A 14,107-nucleotide genomic window follows, 5' to 3' on the forward strand; every position below is an offset into this window, starting at 1 on the left:
CCTCTATCAGCTACAGTAACCCCAAACACACCCGGCGAGAACCTCAGCCCTTCAGACACAGTCGCCCAAAGAACACCTACTGCGGTCGTGATTTCTGCGATGCGGCTATGTTTTTATCCTGATCGTTCATGGGAAACTCACACTTCCTCTAGTACAGTAACTTTGCCGTACATCCCATCTTGCTTTGAAATTAATCTTATGCCTTAGTACAGGACCTCAAAACTCAATCAGACTCCCTGCTGCGCTTCAAAAGGGGGGATTAGAGGCAGCGGTGGCAGCGTAACCACTGTCTCCTCCCTCCATCTCGGGGTGCAGATAGGTCTGGGCGCACCATCCTGAAACAAAATACGCTGCATCCTCTACGCGTTACTCCAAGCCCCGAACATAATCACTGCATCTCCCCTAGCTTTCACATAAACCCACTTATGCAGGGCATGCTTGCTACAGAATAAAACTAATTTCATTAGACTGTGCCGTTTCTAGCTTCATCCTCATTCAAGACATCACAAACCGTTTTGCATCAACGGAAATAATGACAGCAACTAAGTTAGGGCTATTATCTGCTCACTAACAGCTTTACAAAATCCTGGTAGTCAAGTCGGATCTCTTAGGCTCTGACATAATTCAAACTGGAGCAGGAAATTCTAACTCAGCAAAGAGAATATGTCCTCATTATTTCTGCACAGTTCTCAAATTGTAAAAAACTGCTAGCCATAATTAACAACACAATAAAAAATTCTGAAGATATTTCCATGAACATGACACAGTAATAAAACACTGCGTAAGAAATGTTTGTCTGGATGAACCGTGCTTGCCTCTGAATAATTGCTTTATTTTGTAGGAAGATTAAGCTACATGTATTTTCAGTGAAAAGAAGGAACTGGAAAGCTACTTTGTCCTGTTCTAGTCTGGAGCAAGACATTACCACCACCACCACATTACTGCAACACATCGACAAAAAAACACCAAACCTTTTGCAGGCCTTTGTGGAGCCTTTTGGTATCAATCGCAGCATCCGCACTACATTTCCTCAACAAACACTATATCCAGAAAGCTTTTTAGGAATTTTTGAAACATTTTCTTTATTTAAAACATTCTACAAGCTTGAATCAAAGCCTCCTGAAGTTATGCTGTGTATGAATGATGGCAGACAACGGGATGTCATTATTGACAATGTGCTTGAAGCTTTAATAGGAATTTTGAAGGTCAGAGTATCTTTGGAGAGGGATACGAAGAATTCAGAAATATTTCAGCAGTAAGATTAGAAATTTGGTGTTTTGTGGAACCTGACTTTGTTATCACGAAGTTTCAAGAAACCAAAAAAAGTCTAACTTCTCAAAGAGATTCCACAATGATAGCCAAAACCAGCACTAGTTATAAATATGTCGGGTTTGTCTGTATAATTCTGTTTTCTAAAATGAATGTGAATCTTTACAAAGAGTTCTTAGTTTTCTAATGCTCTATCAATCAAAACAAAATTTCTGTAATATAGATTTCAAACCCCAAACTGATTAAAAGTCTTGCATGGCAGATTAAAGTCATCTGTAATCTCTTTATTTGCAGCTTTTCACTATGTGCAATCAGTGTGTGATTGTCAAGTTACATACTTACACAAACAACAAAAGATGGACAAAGAAAACCTTTACAGAATTTTACAGTTGACGGGGAACCGAACGTTCTGCCTGGATTTTTACACGGAATAAGTAACGGTGATGGATTCGGTACGATTACGTATTTGCACGCAAAGCCTGAATCTGAAGTTTGCAGTGCTGAGCACAGGTGCCTAACCTTTCTGGCACCGGATTACTCATTTTATTTCATTCAGGATGGGGGCTGCCTGCCCCAGCTGCTCCTCCATCCAGGTTCTCTCCACAAGCGCATTTTTCACATGCGCGGAACAGCAGCCCTATACAAGCTTCCCAAGCAAGTAGAGATATGGAATATGGCATCCTTACCAAAAGATCCCTTGCTTCGTTTTCTTTTTAAAGGGCAAAGGTGCCTAGTTACAGGAGACAGGGAATTGCGAATGGACGCTGATGTTCCTCTGACCTTTACAGCTAAGCATTTAATCACCAGCAAGGGGCATCCTGTCCTTGACCTTTCCTACAGCCACTTTCTTATCCCCAGACATGAGTCTCATTCTCTAGTGCCTAAATCTCCCCTGCCTGGAGCAGAAATAACCCGAACCCACTGCAGGGCTCAAGGTCCCATTTTGGGGCAGGGCACCCAAACAGGTAGAGGGTAACACCGTGTCACTTAGTGGATCTAGCCCTCACATACATTTTCCAGCAATATCATTCTACTGAACTCAATTGACTGACGTCCGATAGGACATCATTGATTTTCCAATCAGCAAAACTACGAGCCACCTGTGCCTTGGGAAAGGAATTTGGGAGGGAGCTAAAAGATATGGAAGCGTTTGTGTAAGTAACGAATCGTGGAAAATTAATCTCTCTAACCTTGAAGAAGAGCTAACAAGCTGATAGAAAGGAACATCTTGGCGCCAAAGACTGGATGGTGGCTAGAGCTGATAGAACTGCAGAAACTGGGTGAAAGGTAAATGCGGCGAGGGGAGATAGCGACCACCGACTCAATTTAGGACCGAAAAGACTTGCCCCCTCACCCACATCTGAAAGGAGCATGCGTGCTGATCTACATTGCAAGCAAGACTCATTTAAATACAGTTAACCAATAGTGTGTGAAATGTTAATCGCTGACTAGTAAGTTTAGATTTAGGCATGTTTATACTAATCATTTAACCTGATAAATACGTTGTGGTTTTGTATGACGGTGTGCTTGATTTGTGGAATTTCCACCGAGCACCCTGCGCAGAATAAAGCAATGTCGGCTCTCTAAACGGGACTTTGTCATTCGTTTGGAGGGTTTTCTCAATTACGAGCAACAGGACTACGTGAAGCTTTAAGCTGAGCAGTAAAGAGTTACATCACCAAAGCTGGACTTGCTTACGGTAACTACTATTCTTCCGTCACCTTCACAGGAAGAGATGGCAATTTATCTTTGTTATGGGTGTGCTTGCCTCATGCTGTCTCCTTCCCTCTGGAACATTCAGTAGCTGGCCTCGAGCGAGCTATTAACATAAGCAGTTTTATTGTCTTGATACATTAATCTGATATAAAGCAAAACTTGGAAAATGTAATAATAAACACTTAGATAAAAGATATTATGACTATTGCTAAGTTATTATATAAACCCATATTACAACATACAACAAAGTTACTTGGAGCGTGGTTAAGTGTTTCCTATTATCTACATAAAGGCCATCACTGTCTCAAAGTTTTCTGGTTTGAACTTTGGAATATCACTAGCAGTGGCTGAAGCGTGCTTCAGATAGACAAAGTACCTTCTTTCCTCTTCATTTATCATGTGTTTGTGTTCTGCTTCAGTTTGAGAAATACACCATTTACCCACCTCAAAGAGTTAAGTCATTGCACTTTTTATTTCTGAACGAGTTTATTATCCTCGAACTCTTGCATCGTGATGTCCTTCTTGAGTCTAACTAGCTGGATAGAACACAGCTACTTTTTCCTTTTCTGTTGAATTCATGCTCCGTGTCCTTCCACTATTTCTGCATTATGTTGTGTGTAATAAAGGGTACGCTTTGTTGTAATAGTAAGTAGGACTTGATCTGATTATAGGTCGTATGATGTTTCATTATCTTTGTCCTTTACCTTTCAGAGAGAACTTTTTCTTTTTTCTACACTAACACTAAAATATTAATGCTTTTATACATTAAGCTAGTAGCATAGCATCATAATACTACCAAGAGCATACATATTTAATATTGTGAAGATACTATAGCTCAAATGATTACTTTAGAACTGTTTTTACATAATGTTACATGAACTATTAGTTCAACACGTATGACTGTATGTACTGAAAAGCAGTGTGTTTGAAGCCCATTAGGCCACGCGCATTCTGTATGCATGTTTCCTCTTCCAGTAACAGGATCTGGACAGAGAGGTCACATCTCTCTTTTTGGTCATTGTTATTACTACATGAAACACTATCATTCAGAGCAGTTAAAGTATCAGAAGTGGCATCCACTCACCTCTTCCTTCTCTTGTGCTGCCTCCATTAACAAAGTTCTATTATTTGGCATTAGAAAAATTGACAAGATCCATGTAAAGAAGTTAATCTGCTGCCAGGCCCTTGAATGTCATTACAAAATTTAATGTGCATACTGAGGTGGCATAGGATAAGTACGGAGATACTCAGTTACTCGCAATACATTGCACCATTCACAATATCTACAATTTTATGTACCAAATCGTAACATTAATTCCATCGGTCACTGGAGTTCCTCAGCAACTACATGTACTACTTGAAGCATCAGTCATGTAGTTTTTGAAAGTTATGATGGATATTCACTGTTTGGGTTTGGGATGCAATTATTTTAACGAGTAATTTTTTTCCAAATAGATTTTAACATACCTTTCTGTATTGCCACTCCTCTAGAACATCGTTCTCTTACAGGAACATTCTTCCCCGGATTATTTTTAGGGCTGAAGCTTTTTTAAGTGGGTCAGATCTAAGCATGTGGAAACCCATTTGCTCATTTCAGAAACAAAAGTTACAGGCTGTAGTGTTTTCTTTCTGGCCTACTAAGCATGGCCTGACCTGGCATACTAGTGGTAGGACTGACACGTAACACCAAGTTTGAGAAGCTGGGGTATCATTACTATGAACAAGAATTTACCTAAGCAAAAATTAGGGGTTTTTTAGTTAGTTTAAAAGGATAATTATGACAAACTGAACTGTAATTCATAATGAAAGGGCTGCCTATCTCTTTATGGATACATAATACTGATTCAGTTCAGTACTACAGTCTCTATGTTGGAAGAACTGGTAGGAGTTTCCCATTATCCAGAGGGGGGTTTGTTAGTAATCATATACTGCAAATTTGCTCTCCCCTGCACTTTCCTGTTCCTGTCAGCAGTGATGGTTGCTAACACTTACAAGGCAGCAGCCTACAGCATACTAACTCCAGTGAACAAAGCAGAAGAGGGAAAAAAACCCTCATTGTTTTTATAGCTTCATGGTTTCTCTGTGCTCTTGGTATTTCTCTCAAAATTTAGCTACTAATGTAAGAAATGGGAGTCACTTATTTCACAACCTATAACTAGTCAGTGAAACTCCCTGTGATGGTAAGACAATGAGGCAAAAGTAGCACGTTCACGTAACGCTACTAGTTAGCTTCACCATAAAAGGGGCGCACCAAGTGCCAAGAAATGTGCTCCTGCTTTAGGACAGTGAGATCTACTGCTTAAAAAATGCAGAAAACCAGCATAAAATAAACGAAGTACTGCTGTATCTGATACAGCTAAAGCCTTTTTAGTTCCGAGCAGCCAGATTTCCAAAGGATTCAGTAAATGAGGCACAACATCTCCTTGTAGATTTAAAAACTCAACATACCACCTGTTCCACGTTTCTACCAGCTAAAGCCGGATCAGCGTACGCCACCGTATTTCCACACCACTCCTCGCTACCACCACGTCTTTCAGAGATCAGCCACGTACCTCTTGCTCACACAGGCGAGTTAAAGCCGGCACAAATCCCCGTCTCCTGCGGCCGGGGATGCCTCGCAGCCTCCCGGCGTGCGGCAGTCCGTGCCAACAGGCTGCAGAATTAGGCTGCGTCTCGGTTTCAAAGCACCTAGGCTGGAAAGCTAGATTTTAAGATACCATTTTTGTAATCTTAGCATAAATACCCGAGCAGCTATATTAGATTGGGGGGGGGGGGGGGAACCGCCCCTGGAACAGTAATATACTAAAATTAGTAACCTGCACAAACTTTTAAGACCACGTGCCTGAAAAACCTCCTAAAATTCCCGACCCGCGGCCGGAGGGAGCCGGTACGGCGGCCGCGGCCCGGGGCAGCCCCGCAGCCATTTGGCACCTCTCCCACCCACTCCGGACGCTCCCGGGGCCGCTGCCCGCCGCTCTACGGCAACAGGGCGGCGGCCGGGTACGCCGGGCCGCCGGCGGCGGACGCCTGCGGGGGGGGCACAGCCCCGGCCCCACGCCGCTCCCCACGGCGGGTGCCCGCTGCTGGAAGGGGCGCCTCTCCACCCGCCGCCGCCCCGCAACCGCCATAACGGCCGCGCAACCGCCTCCACAGCGCCCTCCCGCCCCGCGAGCGCCGCGCTCTCGGCGGCAGCACCTCACGGGGGAACCCTCCCTGCCGGCAAGTGCGCTCCCAGCTCTGCCCCGCGCCGAGGGGGGGGGAACGGGGAAGAGGAAGGGCTTCCCCCGTCGCAGGAAAGCGAAGCCGCCGCCGCCGCCACGGTGGTGGGCAGCGCTGCCCCACGAAGCGGCCCCTTTAAACCGCGCACGTGACAAGCCGGGCGCGCCAAGAGCCCCGCGCGGCCGCGGCGATCGGCCCCGGCAGCCCCAGCGCCCGCCAAGCCTGCCCGGGCGCGCCGGCCCCGCCCCCCCGGCGCCGCGGGCCAATCGGCAGGGAGCGGCGGGGGGGCGGGGCGGCCCCGGCGGCCCGCGAGCCCACTCAGTTTCGAATTCCGCCGGTACGCCGGGCGCCTGTCCAATAGGGCGGCGAAAGCGGAGCCGCGTCCCGCTCGGACCCCGCCCCCGGGGGCGGGGCCGATGACTTCCCTGCCGCGCGGTTGGTCGGCGGCAGCCGCCGCTCTGTGACGCTAGCGCCGCGTTGGGTGATTGGTTACGCCCAGGCGCGAAATGTAACGCGGGAAAATCTGGGGCTCGGCCTGGGCTGTGGGTGCGGAGGGGTCGCGGCAGCGGCGGCTCCTCCTCGGGCATCGCCGGGACCGGGGCTGCCAGCGGGGCCGGCGCCGCTTCGGAAAGGTGCGGGGAGGCTGCGGCTGCTTCACCCCGGCCGTTGCTATGGCCGCGGGCCGCCGCTGACTTTGCGGATCCGCTCGGGGGTGGCCGCGGAGGGAGGGGAGGCACCGAGACCCCGCCGGGAGCCACCGTCCCCGGCGATGAGCGGCTGAGGCGGGCCCGGGCGGCGACAGGTGGCGGCGGCGGCGGCCGCGGGACCTCCGTGCCGCTCCCCACCCCCCATCCGGGACGCGGGCTCGGACAGAGGGACCGAGCCGCCGCGGAGCGCCCCCGCTCACTCAGCCCGCTTCCCGCGCCGGTCCCCGCCCGGGGTCGGCGATGGCGGAGCGGCTGCCGCCGGGCCCCCCGGTGATTTTTTGCCAGGACTCCCCGAAGCGCGTCCTGGTTTCCGTTATCAAAACTACCCCGATCAAGCCCTCCTCGCGGGGGGGCGGCGAGGAGCCGGCGCCCGCCCCGCCCGTCCCCACCAGCCCCGGCTTCAGCGACTTCATGGTCTACCCCTGGCGCTGGGGCGAGAACGCCCACAACGTAACCCTCAGCCCCGGCGGCACGGCCGCCCCCTCGGCCCTCCCGCCGCCCCGCGGGGGAGCGGGCAGAGCCCCCGCCGGAGACGAGGAGGAGGAGGCGGGAAGCCCAGGCGGCGGCGGCAGCAGGCACCGGCACCTGAAGGTGAGTGCGGGGCCGGGGCGGGCGGCGCTGCGGCGGGGCAGGGCAGGAGGGCGGGCGGGCGGCGGAGTTAAAGGGTGACTGCGCGCCGCGCGCCCCTCCCCCGCCTCCGCCCGGAGATTTAAAGTGAAGTCACTTCCGGCAGCGGCGCGCGCGTTCTCTGGTGCCGTCCCGCGCGGGGGGGGAGGAAGGGGGAAAGGAAGGCGCGGCGGGAAGGAAAGCGGAGCAGCGGCCCGGGGGGGCTCTGCCCCTTCGCCCTGCGTTTAAAATCTCAAAAAAAAAAAAAAAAAAAAAAAGTCTGTCTTCTGTTCGTCAGTTCCTCCCCGTTTCGCTGAGCGCACGTCATAGCGCTGGTGGTGCCTGACGTTCCCCCACCTGCACCTTGTGGCCGTAGCTGGCTGTTAGGAGCGGGTGAGGTAAGGGCTTGGCACGCGCCGTCCCGGCTAACGGCTGAGCCGCCAGCGCGGCCGCCGCGCGCCCCTCCCCGCTCGCGCCCGCGACTGAGCCGTGGCGCGCGGGAGAGCCGCGGGATTTGGCTGAACTGCAGGGGCGGGACGGCGCGGGGTTTCAGGTGCGCGATTACTTCAATGCAGGATGGGATAAGGCGTGGCCGTCCGAGGGCAGACACCGTCCGTGACCTGATCAGTGAAGGCGAGCACTCTTCCAGCAGGATACGCTGCAATATCTGCAACAGGGTCTTTCCGCGGGAGAAATCCCTCCAGGCCCACAAACGGACTCACACCGGTGAGTGAAGGGACGGTGCGAATAGCTGGCGTCAGCAGCTTGGGAAGCAGCAGGGAAGGAATTAAAAAAAAAAAAAAAAAACCCACACAAAAAACCCTCAACAGACTCGACCTGTTCATATTTTATTGTAACTTAAATTAATCATACTTTTCTTCCAATGCTCATTAGCGCAATCCAAGTCTTTGTAACCGTGTCTATCGTGGGAAAGTGTGGCAGCAATTCGGGCTGCAATAGTGTAGGCATACTGTGTAAATACTTCATCTGCTGCCGTCACAGGCTTACTTTCTAAAAGGCAGGACTTTTCTTGAGCTTGGTGCTCTGCACATGGCAGCACTTTTTATTCTGACTGCCTCTTCTCTGTGATTTCTCTCTTGATGCTGTGTTTTTCATAGAGCAATTGAAGTTCAGCTCTAAGAGGAGACAGTAACTTAAAAAGTGGCTGGTAACACCCTAGAAGTGTAGCTTAAATGTTGAGAAGAGAGTTCAAATACTTAAAATCACCATCCAGTTGTCTCTCCCAGCATCTAGAATTCATTTTCTGGGGTGGAGGTGGTCATGCTAATTTACTGAATTGTATGTAGAAGGCAACTCAGAGCTAAGTTAAAATGTGGGATCAACTCACTCAATACCCAGCTGAACTTGAAATGAACAGATGCTGTTTTTCTAAACCAAGCAAATATATATTTTTTTTCTTTCTCATGTTGCAACAGGTCTCTGTATTTGCAATAAAGTGTGAACTAATGTAGCTCACAATATGGACACAACCACCAACACTCCCCCCAAATGCCCAAACCGACCAAACAAAACCCCAGAAAAACCTTGGCTCCCATGGTCTCTTTATGACTCAAGTCACTAAGACTAATCTCAATACTAAGATTAAACAGCAGCTTCCTCGTGCTCTTTGGTCAAAAGATGTTTTTATTTCAGTTGGTTGCAATAGGTGTTGAACTTGTATGAACTACTTAATTGAGCAGAGCTTACGCTGGTGTTACTCCTCTGACTTAGTAAGTCAGCATTACCCTCGTTTTGTCCTCCTGAGGAGCAGTGGCATGGCATGGCATGCCTTTGCATAGTTGCAGGCAGATCCTCCGATTCTCCTCTCTCAGGTCCTCTTGAGGGAGGAGACACCTGCTATCTCTGTTCTTCCCGTTGCAGTTTGCATGGGGAAGTCGTCTTTGATGACTGGCCTAAGAAAACTTTCTTGGCTTAAGTCTGGAATAAGTTTCTCTTGCGATCTCCATTTATCCATTGCAACTCTTCTCAAATAGTCTTCCCTAATGAGATATTTCTACAACTTCGTATGTTACTGTACTTTTGACCTCAGTTATTTTAGCCTAATTCACGTTACGTTAAGGATAAAATTTATCTGGTTACAACTTGAATTACTTTACTTGGCCATTTACTCATTTCACTCCATATGCTTCTTGTTCTATAGGTGCATAATTTCATAGAACAAAGCTTATCTAGTGCTGTACAAGAGGCTTAAATCAGAAAATATGATAAGGAAAAACATAATTTTGGGGTGGTTCCCCCCCCCCCCCCCCCCGGAAATAATTGTATTCTCCAGTAGCACTGAGCATGTATTTCAGAGTAAAGATCTGTTTGGGGTAAAAGTGGATCTCTGCTATTTGGTACACCAGGGCTTTTTAAGTAGGTGCAAGCGTCTGAGTGGGTAAAAGGAGAGCTTGCTTGTGTAAGTCTCAAACCAGGGACCACCACTGAATACTATGACTGTTTTTTATATTCAGCTTTCATAAATCTGTTCTGTTCCTATTTTTAAGGTGAAAGGCCTTATTTGTGTGACTACCCAGATTGCGGGAAAGCCTTTGTTCAGAGTGGGCAGCTCAAAACTCACCAGCGCCTCCACACGGGGGAGAAACCTTTCGTCTGCTCAGAGAATGGTGAGAACAATTTGCAGCTTTCAGAACTAGAGTCATCTGGTACTGGAAATGTATGCACATTCACGTGGCAAAGATCCATAAAAGCTTTGGATTTTTGTTTTGAGGAGCTTCTAGGGAAGGGAGGAGCCACAGAGAATCTGCATAATCATGCAAATATGTATCTAAGGATTGCATATGTTATTATTTAAGTAGGTTATCAGTAATTCTGTCAGTTGATACTAGTGTATAAAATGATGGGGCACGTTATGAACCTTACAACTAGAGCTTGCCTAGGGTTCTGTGCGTGGGGAAGGTTGGATTCAGCAGCATCTTCATCACACAGATGTTATGCTTACTCGTTGGTTGGCTGCTTTCCGTAATGTGTTCTTCATTGTCACTTCGTGTTTTTTAAGGCTGTTTAAGCAGATTCACACATGCAAACCGTCACTGCCCCAAACATCCATATGCCCGACTGAAGAGAGAAGAACTCACAGACAGGCTGAGTAAGAAGCAGACGGCTGACAATAAAGCTGTGGCTGAGTGGCTAGCAAAGTAAGTTCCCTCATGGTGTGATCCTTCTCTAAATATTTATAAGGGTAGTCTGAGACAGCATTTTATTCTTAGGAGCAAAAAACCCCAACAAACCAAAGCCAGCTGTTCCTCCAGTACAAATGAGCCCAGCCTTGCCTGTCCTTAAAAAAAACTGTGAACTCCTGGTCAAGACAGGAGACTTTCTTCTTTTTTTTTTTTTTGTTTTTGTTTGTTCTCTGCTTAAATGCTTCTCTTTGCTTGATCAGCACCTGCTAATACCTTGTTAGTGCTCCAGTCTTGCTGAATTTGCATCTGTATGAGGGGCAACAATTGTGTGTGCCCAGGGAGAAAAGCCTGCTGGGAACAGCATGTAGAACAGAAACCTGTTGCAGATGTTCACTTGGGCACTTCACACTTAAAATACTGAATAAAGGAGGTTTATGACAGCCTAAATACTACCATATAAGGGCTGAAAGATAAAGCCAAATGCAGTGCTTAGTCGGATGCAAGCTAGTACTTGGGAGGTTTTTGCCAGCTTTGAATTGTTGATGTGCGAGTCAGTTGTATATATTTTAAAAGCATTCCCCGCATTTGATTCTGTAGATACTGGGAGACTAGAGAACAGCGTGCTCCTGCTTTGAAAACTAAAACAATCCAGAAAACGGATCAGGAACAGCAGGACCCAATGGAATATCTTCAATCTGACGAAGAGGATGATGAAGAGAAAAACGGCGCTCATTCAGCTGCTCGCCACCGCCGCCTCCAGGAACAGCGTGAACGCATGCATGGTGCACTGGCTCTCATTGAGCTTGCAAACCTAGCTGTGGCACCGCTGCGACAGTAGATAGGAACAGAGTCTGCCTATACAAAATGTACTTGCTGGTGGTACTTAACCAGTTAGATCCTGGGCATAAGCTAAGCACCTTATTTGCTTATCATAGGCTGCTATTCTGTAGAATTTATGAAGAATGTTGTTGCCCCGTAACGTGGGGTAAGAGAATTGCACTTTTTGTAAGGTAAAAGACAGATGTAAAGTTTCTAAGTATTTTGTAAATATGGGACTGCATAATGCAGGGTTGACAAATTAACATGTTGTGGGAAGCTAGATTTTGCAAGGTTAACTCATTTATTTGAAGCAGTTTTCACAGGAAGCACTTTCTGAACAAAGTGTTCGTGATTAGCAGAATGGTACACGTGGCCAAAGAAGGCTGACAAAAAGAGAAGTATTTATCTGACTATTTAAGCAAATTTGTATTAAGTGATAGCTCTGAAGATACTGTTAAGCAGCAATGAAACTGTGTTTTTCTAATGTCAGTACATCTTTACCTAGTATCACTGAGGTGGCAGGCAAAGCTTAGTTATCTCAACTTGTAGAGGGGAAGAAACTGCTTCATTCAGGAAACTCTTAAGATCGTTCAGGATCTTCACTGTGACTGCTCAAGGTATGAGGCTTGACTTTGCTGTTTTACCTTTTCTGATTTGATTTCAGCAGAATCTCTTGGTAGCACTTGTTATTCCTAACGTGGTGTTAGGAACTTTTGCACATTGTTGGGTTTATGTGAAAATGATTAGTCTTGCAAAGTCTAGACAAAGGTAAACAATTGGTAATATTTTTTTTCAGATATTTTTGGACCCTGTAGTGATTTGGCACTTGATTTTGTTAATAAAAGGGAGTATTTACAGGGTGGTATGGACTTGTAGTAAACAATTCTAGATCTCCTATTAGCAAACACTAAGTTTTAAGGTATTGCTTTTATATGATTATTAGCAAATAGAAGCCTCCGTACTTTCTGTGCATAAAGCCACCTTATTGCTTTACTTCAGGATAACATGCCAATTTTGCATTCACTAACTGTAGCACAGCTATCAATTAAACACTGCAGAAAAGTATTCACTATACAACTAGAAAATAGGCTTCCAAAGATAGTTACAAGTGTGTTAACAGTGTGATTTCATGTATTTCCCAAATAAATGGAGTTACAGAACGCTGCCTAGTACTCAGATGCTGATATAAAATGTTTAGCAGTATATCTTGTCACTTCGTGAATGTTCTGTACTTTGAAAGAGCATTGTCTCATGGTGATCTTCCATATTTTGCTTTGAAGGCAACCAGAGATTCCTAGTATGGTAATGAGACTTTGTTTTCAGATTGGACTTTGTGTGGGGTGTTGTTTTTTTTTTTTTTTTGTTAAGCTACTGCTTTAGGGGATATTAATAATTCATATTTACTGACCTGCTTGCTTTAACTCCTTCCTCTCATTGAAGGTCAGGAAATTCAGCTGAGAAGGGAAGCCGCTTTCCCTCTCACTTAATAGGAAGAAGTCATTTTACCAGTTACTTGATGTAGGCTGACCAGATGCGTACAGCTGCTCCAGAAAAGTAGCGTGATTTTACACCAGCAACTGCAACTGTTGTATTATGTTTTCTGATAATTGATAACCTGTTGTAGTTGAAAATCTCATTAACCCAGTTTGTTCAAATCATATTGATGCACTTAACTAAAAAGTAATTGAATAATTAAAAATCACTTTCATTGAATGTAAATAATTTTGCACCAGTGATACAGTTTAACTTTTACTTTCAGCTCCTAAACTTCGCTGACATCAGGCTCATTTGTTTCTGTTCTAAGTCTTCTAGGCTTAAAAATATGAAAGGCCGTAGTTGTTCTAAGCTTCTTAGCCTATGTAAAGCTGGTAATTCGCGCATGTAGGTTTGGAGTTTCTCAAATACGTTACATGCTTTTGACTGTTCAGGTGGCTGCATGCAAATAGTCTGATCCCAAAATGAGCTCTGAGCGTAGATCTGTTGTAGTTCTGAGTCATAACTCAGAATTGCTCCTGAGTACTGTTTCACAGGGCACAAGACTGTGTCATTACCAGCCAGTTGCAGACTGGAGTCATACCTTACTTCATTAGGAATAATTTTTATTTTTTTTTTAATTTATTTTTCCCAGTCGGCTGTAATGCTTTGGGCAACTTGCAGAATATTTCAAGTATGACAAGTACACTGAATTGTACTTGGCTGTAGACAAAATTTAGACAGCTGAAGCAGTTTTGTGTCGTGACAAGTTTTGGGTAAAATACCAAGTGAAAACAAAATTTAGATGTGGAAGACTGCTTTTTGTTTTATTAAGAAGTGATTGCGTACAGGAAATCTTGAAGTGTTCAGTGCTTCGGAAGACTAAGTTGTAGTTTGGCATGACTTAACAGCAGAAGAGTGGATGTGCTGTCATTTTAATAGACGCTTTGAATAAAAACTTGGTTTAATTTTGAAGTTTAGTGTGTGCTGTTTGGTAATTGTTGGTAATACTCGGACTCTTCCTTGTTTCCGTAGTCCTGTCAGCCTGACTTGTCACAGACCATGAAGGTGTTTATTTTCCCTGCCTGTCGAAATTTGACACAAGCTAACCACCCGAAGCACAATGTTTAGAGCTTGTTTTACAGTCTGGCACAC

The 14,107-nt window shown here is 46.2% G+C and overlaps 1 protein-coding gene and 1 long non-coding RNA gene across 2 annotated transcripts; one reads left to right on the plus strand and one right to left on the minus strand.

Moving 5' to 3' along the window:
• Nucleotides 1-1,053: 1,053 nt before the first annotated feature.
• Nucleotides 1,054-6,342, minus strand: LOC148050553 (uncharacterized). The gene is made up of 3 exons (XR_015700913.1): nt 6,181-6,342; nt 5,538-5,678; nt 1,054-3,088 (listed from the first exon to the last, which is right to left on the minus strand). It is a non-coding gene; the product is annotated as an uncharacterized LOC148050553 (long non-coding RNA).
• Nucleotides 6,343-6,640: 298 nt separating this feature from the next.
• On the plus strand, nt 6,641-13,927 carry ZNF367 (zinc finger protein 367). Its single transcript, XM_087741918.1, has 5 exons — nt 6,641-7,502; nt 8,093-8,243; nt 10,025-10,144; nt 10,537-10,675; nt 11,258-13,927. Exons 1-5 carry the CDS (start codon nt 7,152-7,154, stop codon nt 11,496-11,498), a joined length of 1,002 nt encoding a protein of 333 aa, XP_087598044.1. The 5' UTR covers nt 6,641-7,151; the 3' UTR covers nt 11,499-13,927.
• The last annotated feature ends 180 nt before the right edge of the window (nt 13,928-14,107 follow it).

This window comes from Nipponia nippon, unplaced genomic scaffold, assembly GCF_047370975.1.
Source record: "Nipponia nippon isolate SJK-2023a ecotype South Korea unplaced genomic scaffold, ASM4737097v1 scaffold_8, whole genome shotgun sequence".
Taxonomy (NCBI): Eukaryota; Metazoa; Chordata; class Aves; order Pelecaniformes; family Threskiornithidae; genus Nipponia; species Nipponia nippon.

Bases quoted from the DNA above. Each gene is read 5' to 3' on its own strand.
- ZNF367 (XM_087741918.1), top strand. From the start codon at position 7,152: ATGGCGGAGCGGCTGCCGCCGGGCCCCCCGGTGATTTTTTGCCAGGAC. The intron at 7,503-8,092 runs GTGAGTGCGGGG...ACTTCAATGCAG, and splicing joins GCAGGCACCGGCACCTGAAG to GATGGGATAAGGCGTGGCCG. The intron at 10,676-11,257 runs GTAAGTTCCCTC...TTGATTCTGTAG, and splicing joins GTGGCTGAGTGGCTAGCAAA to ATACTGGGAGACTAGAGAAC.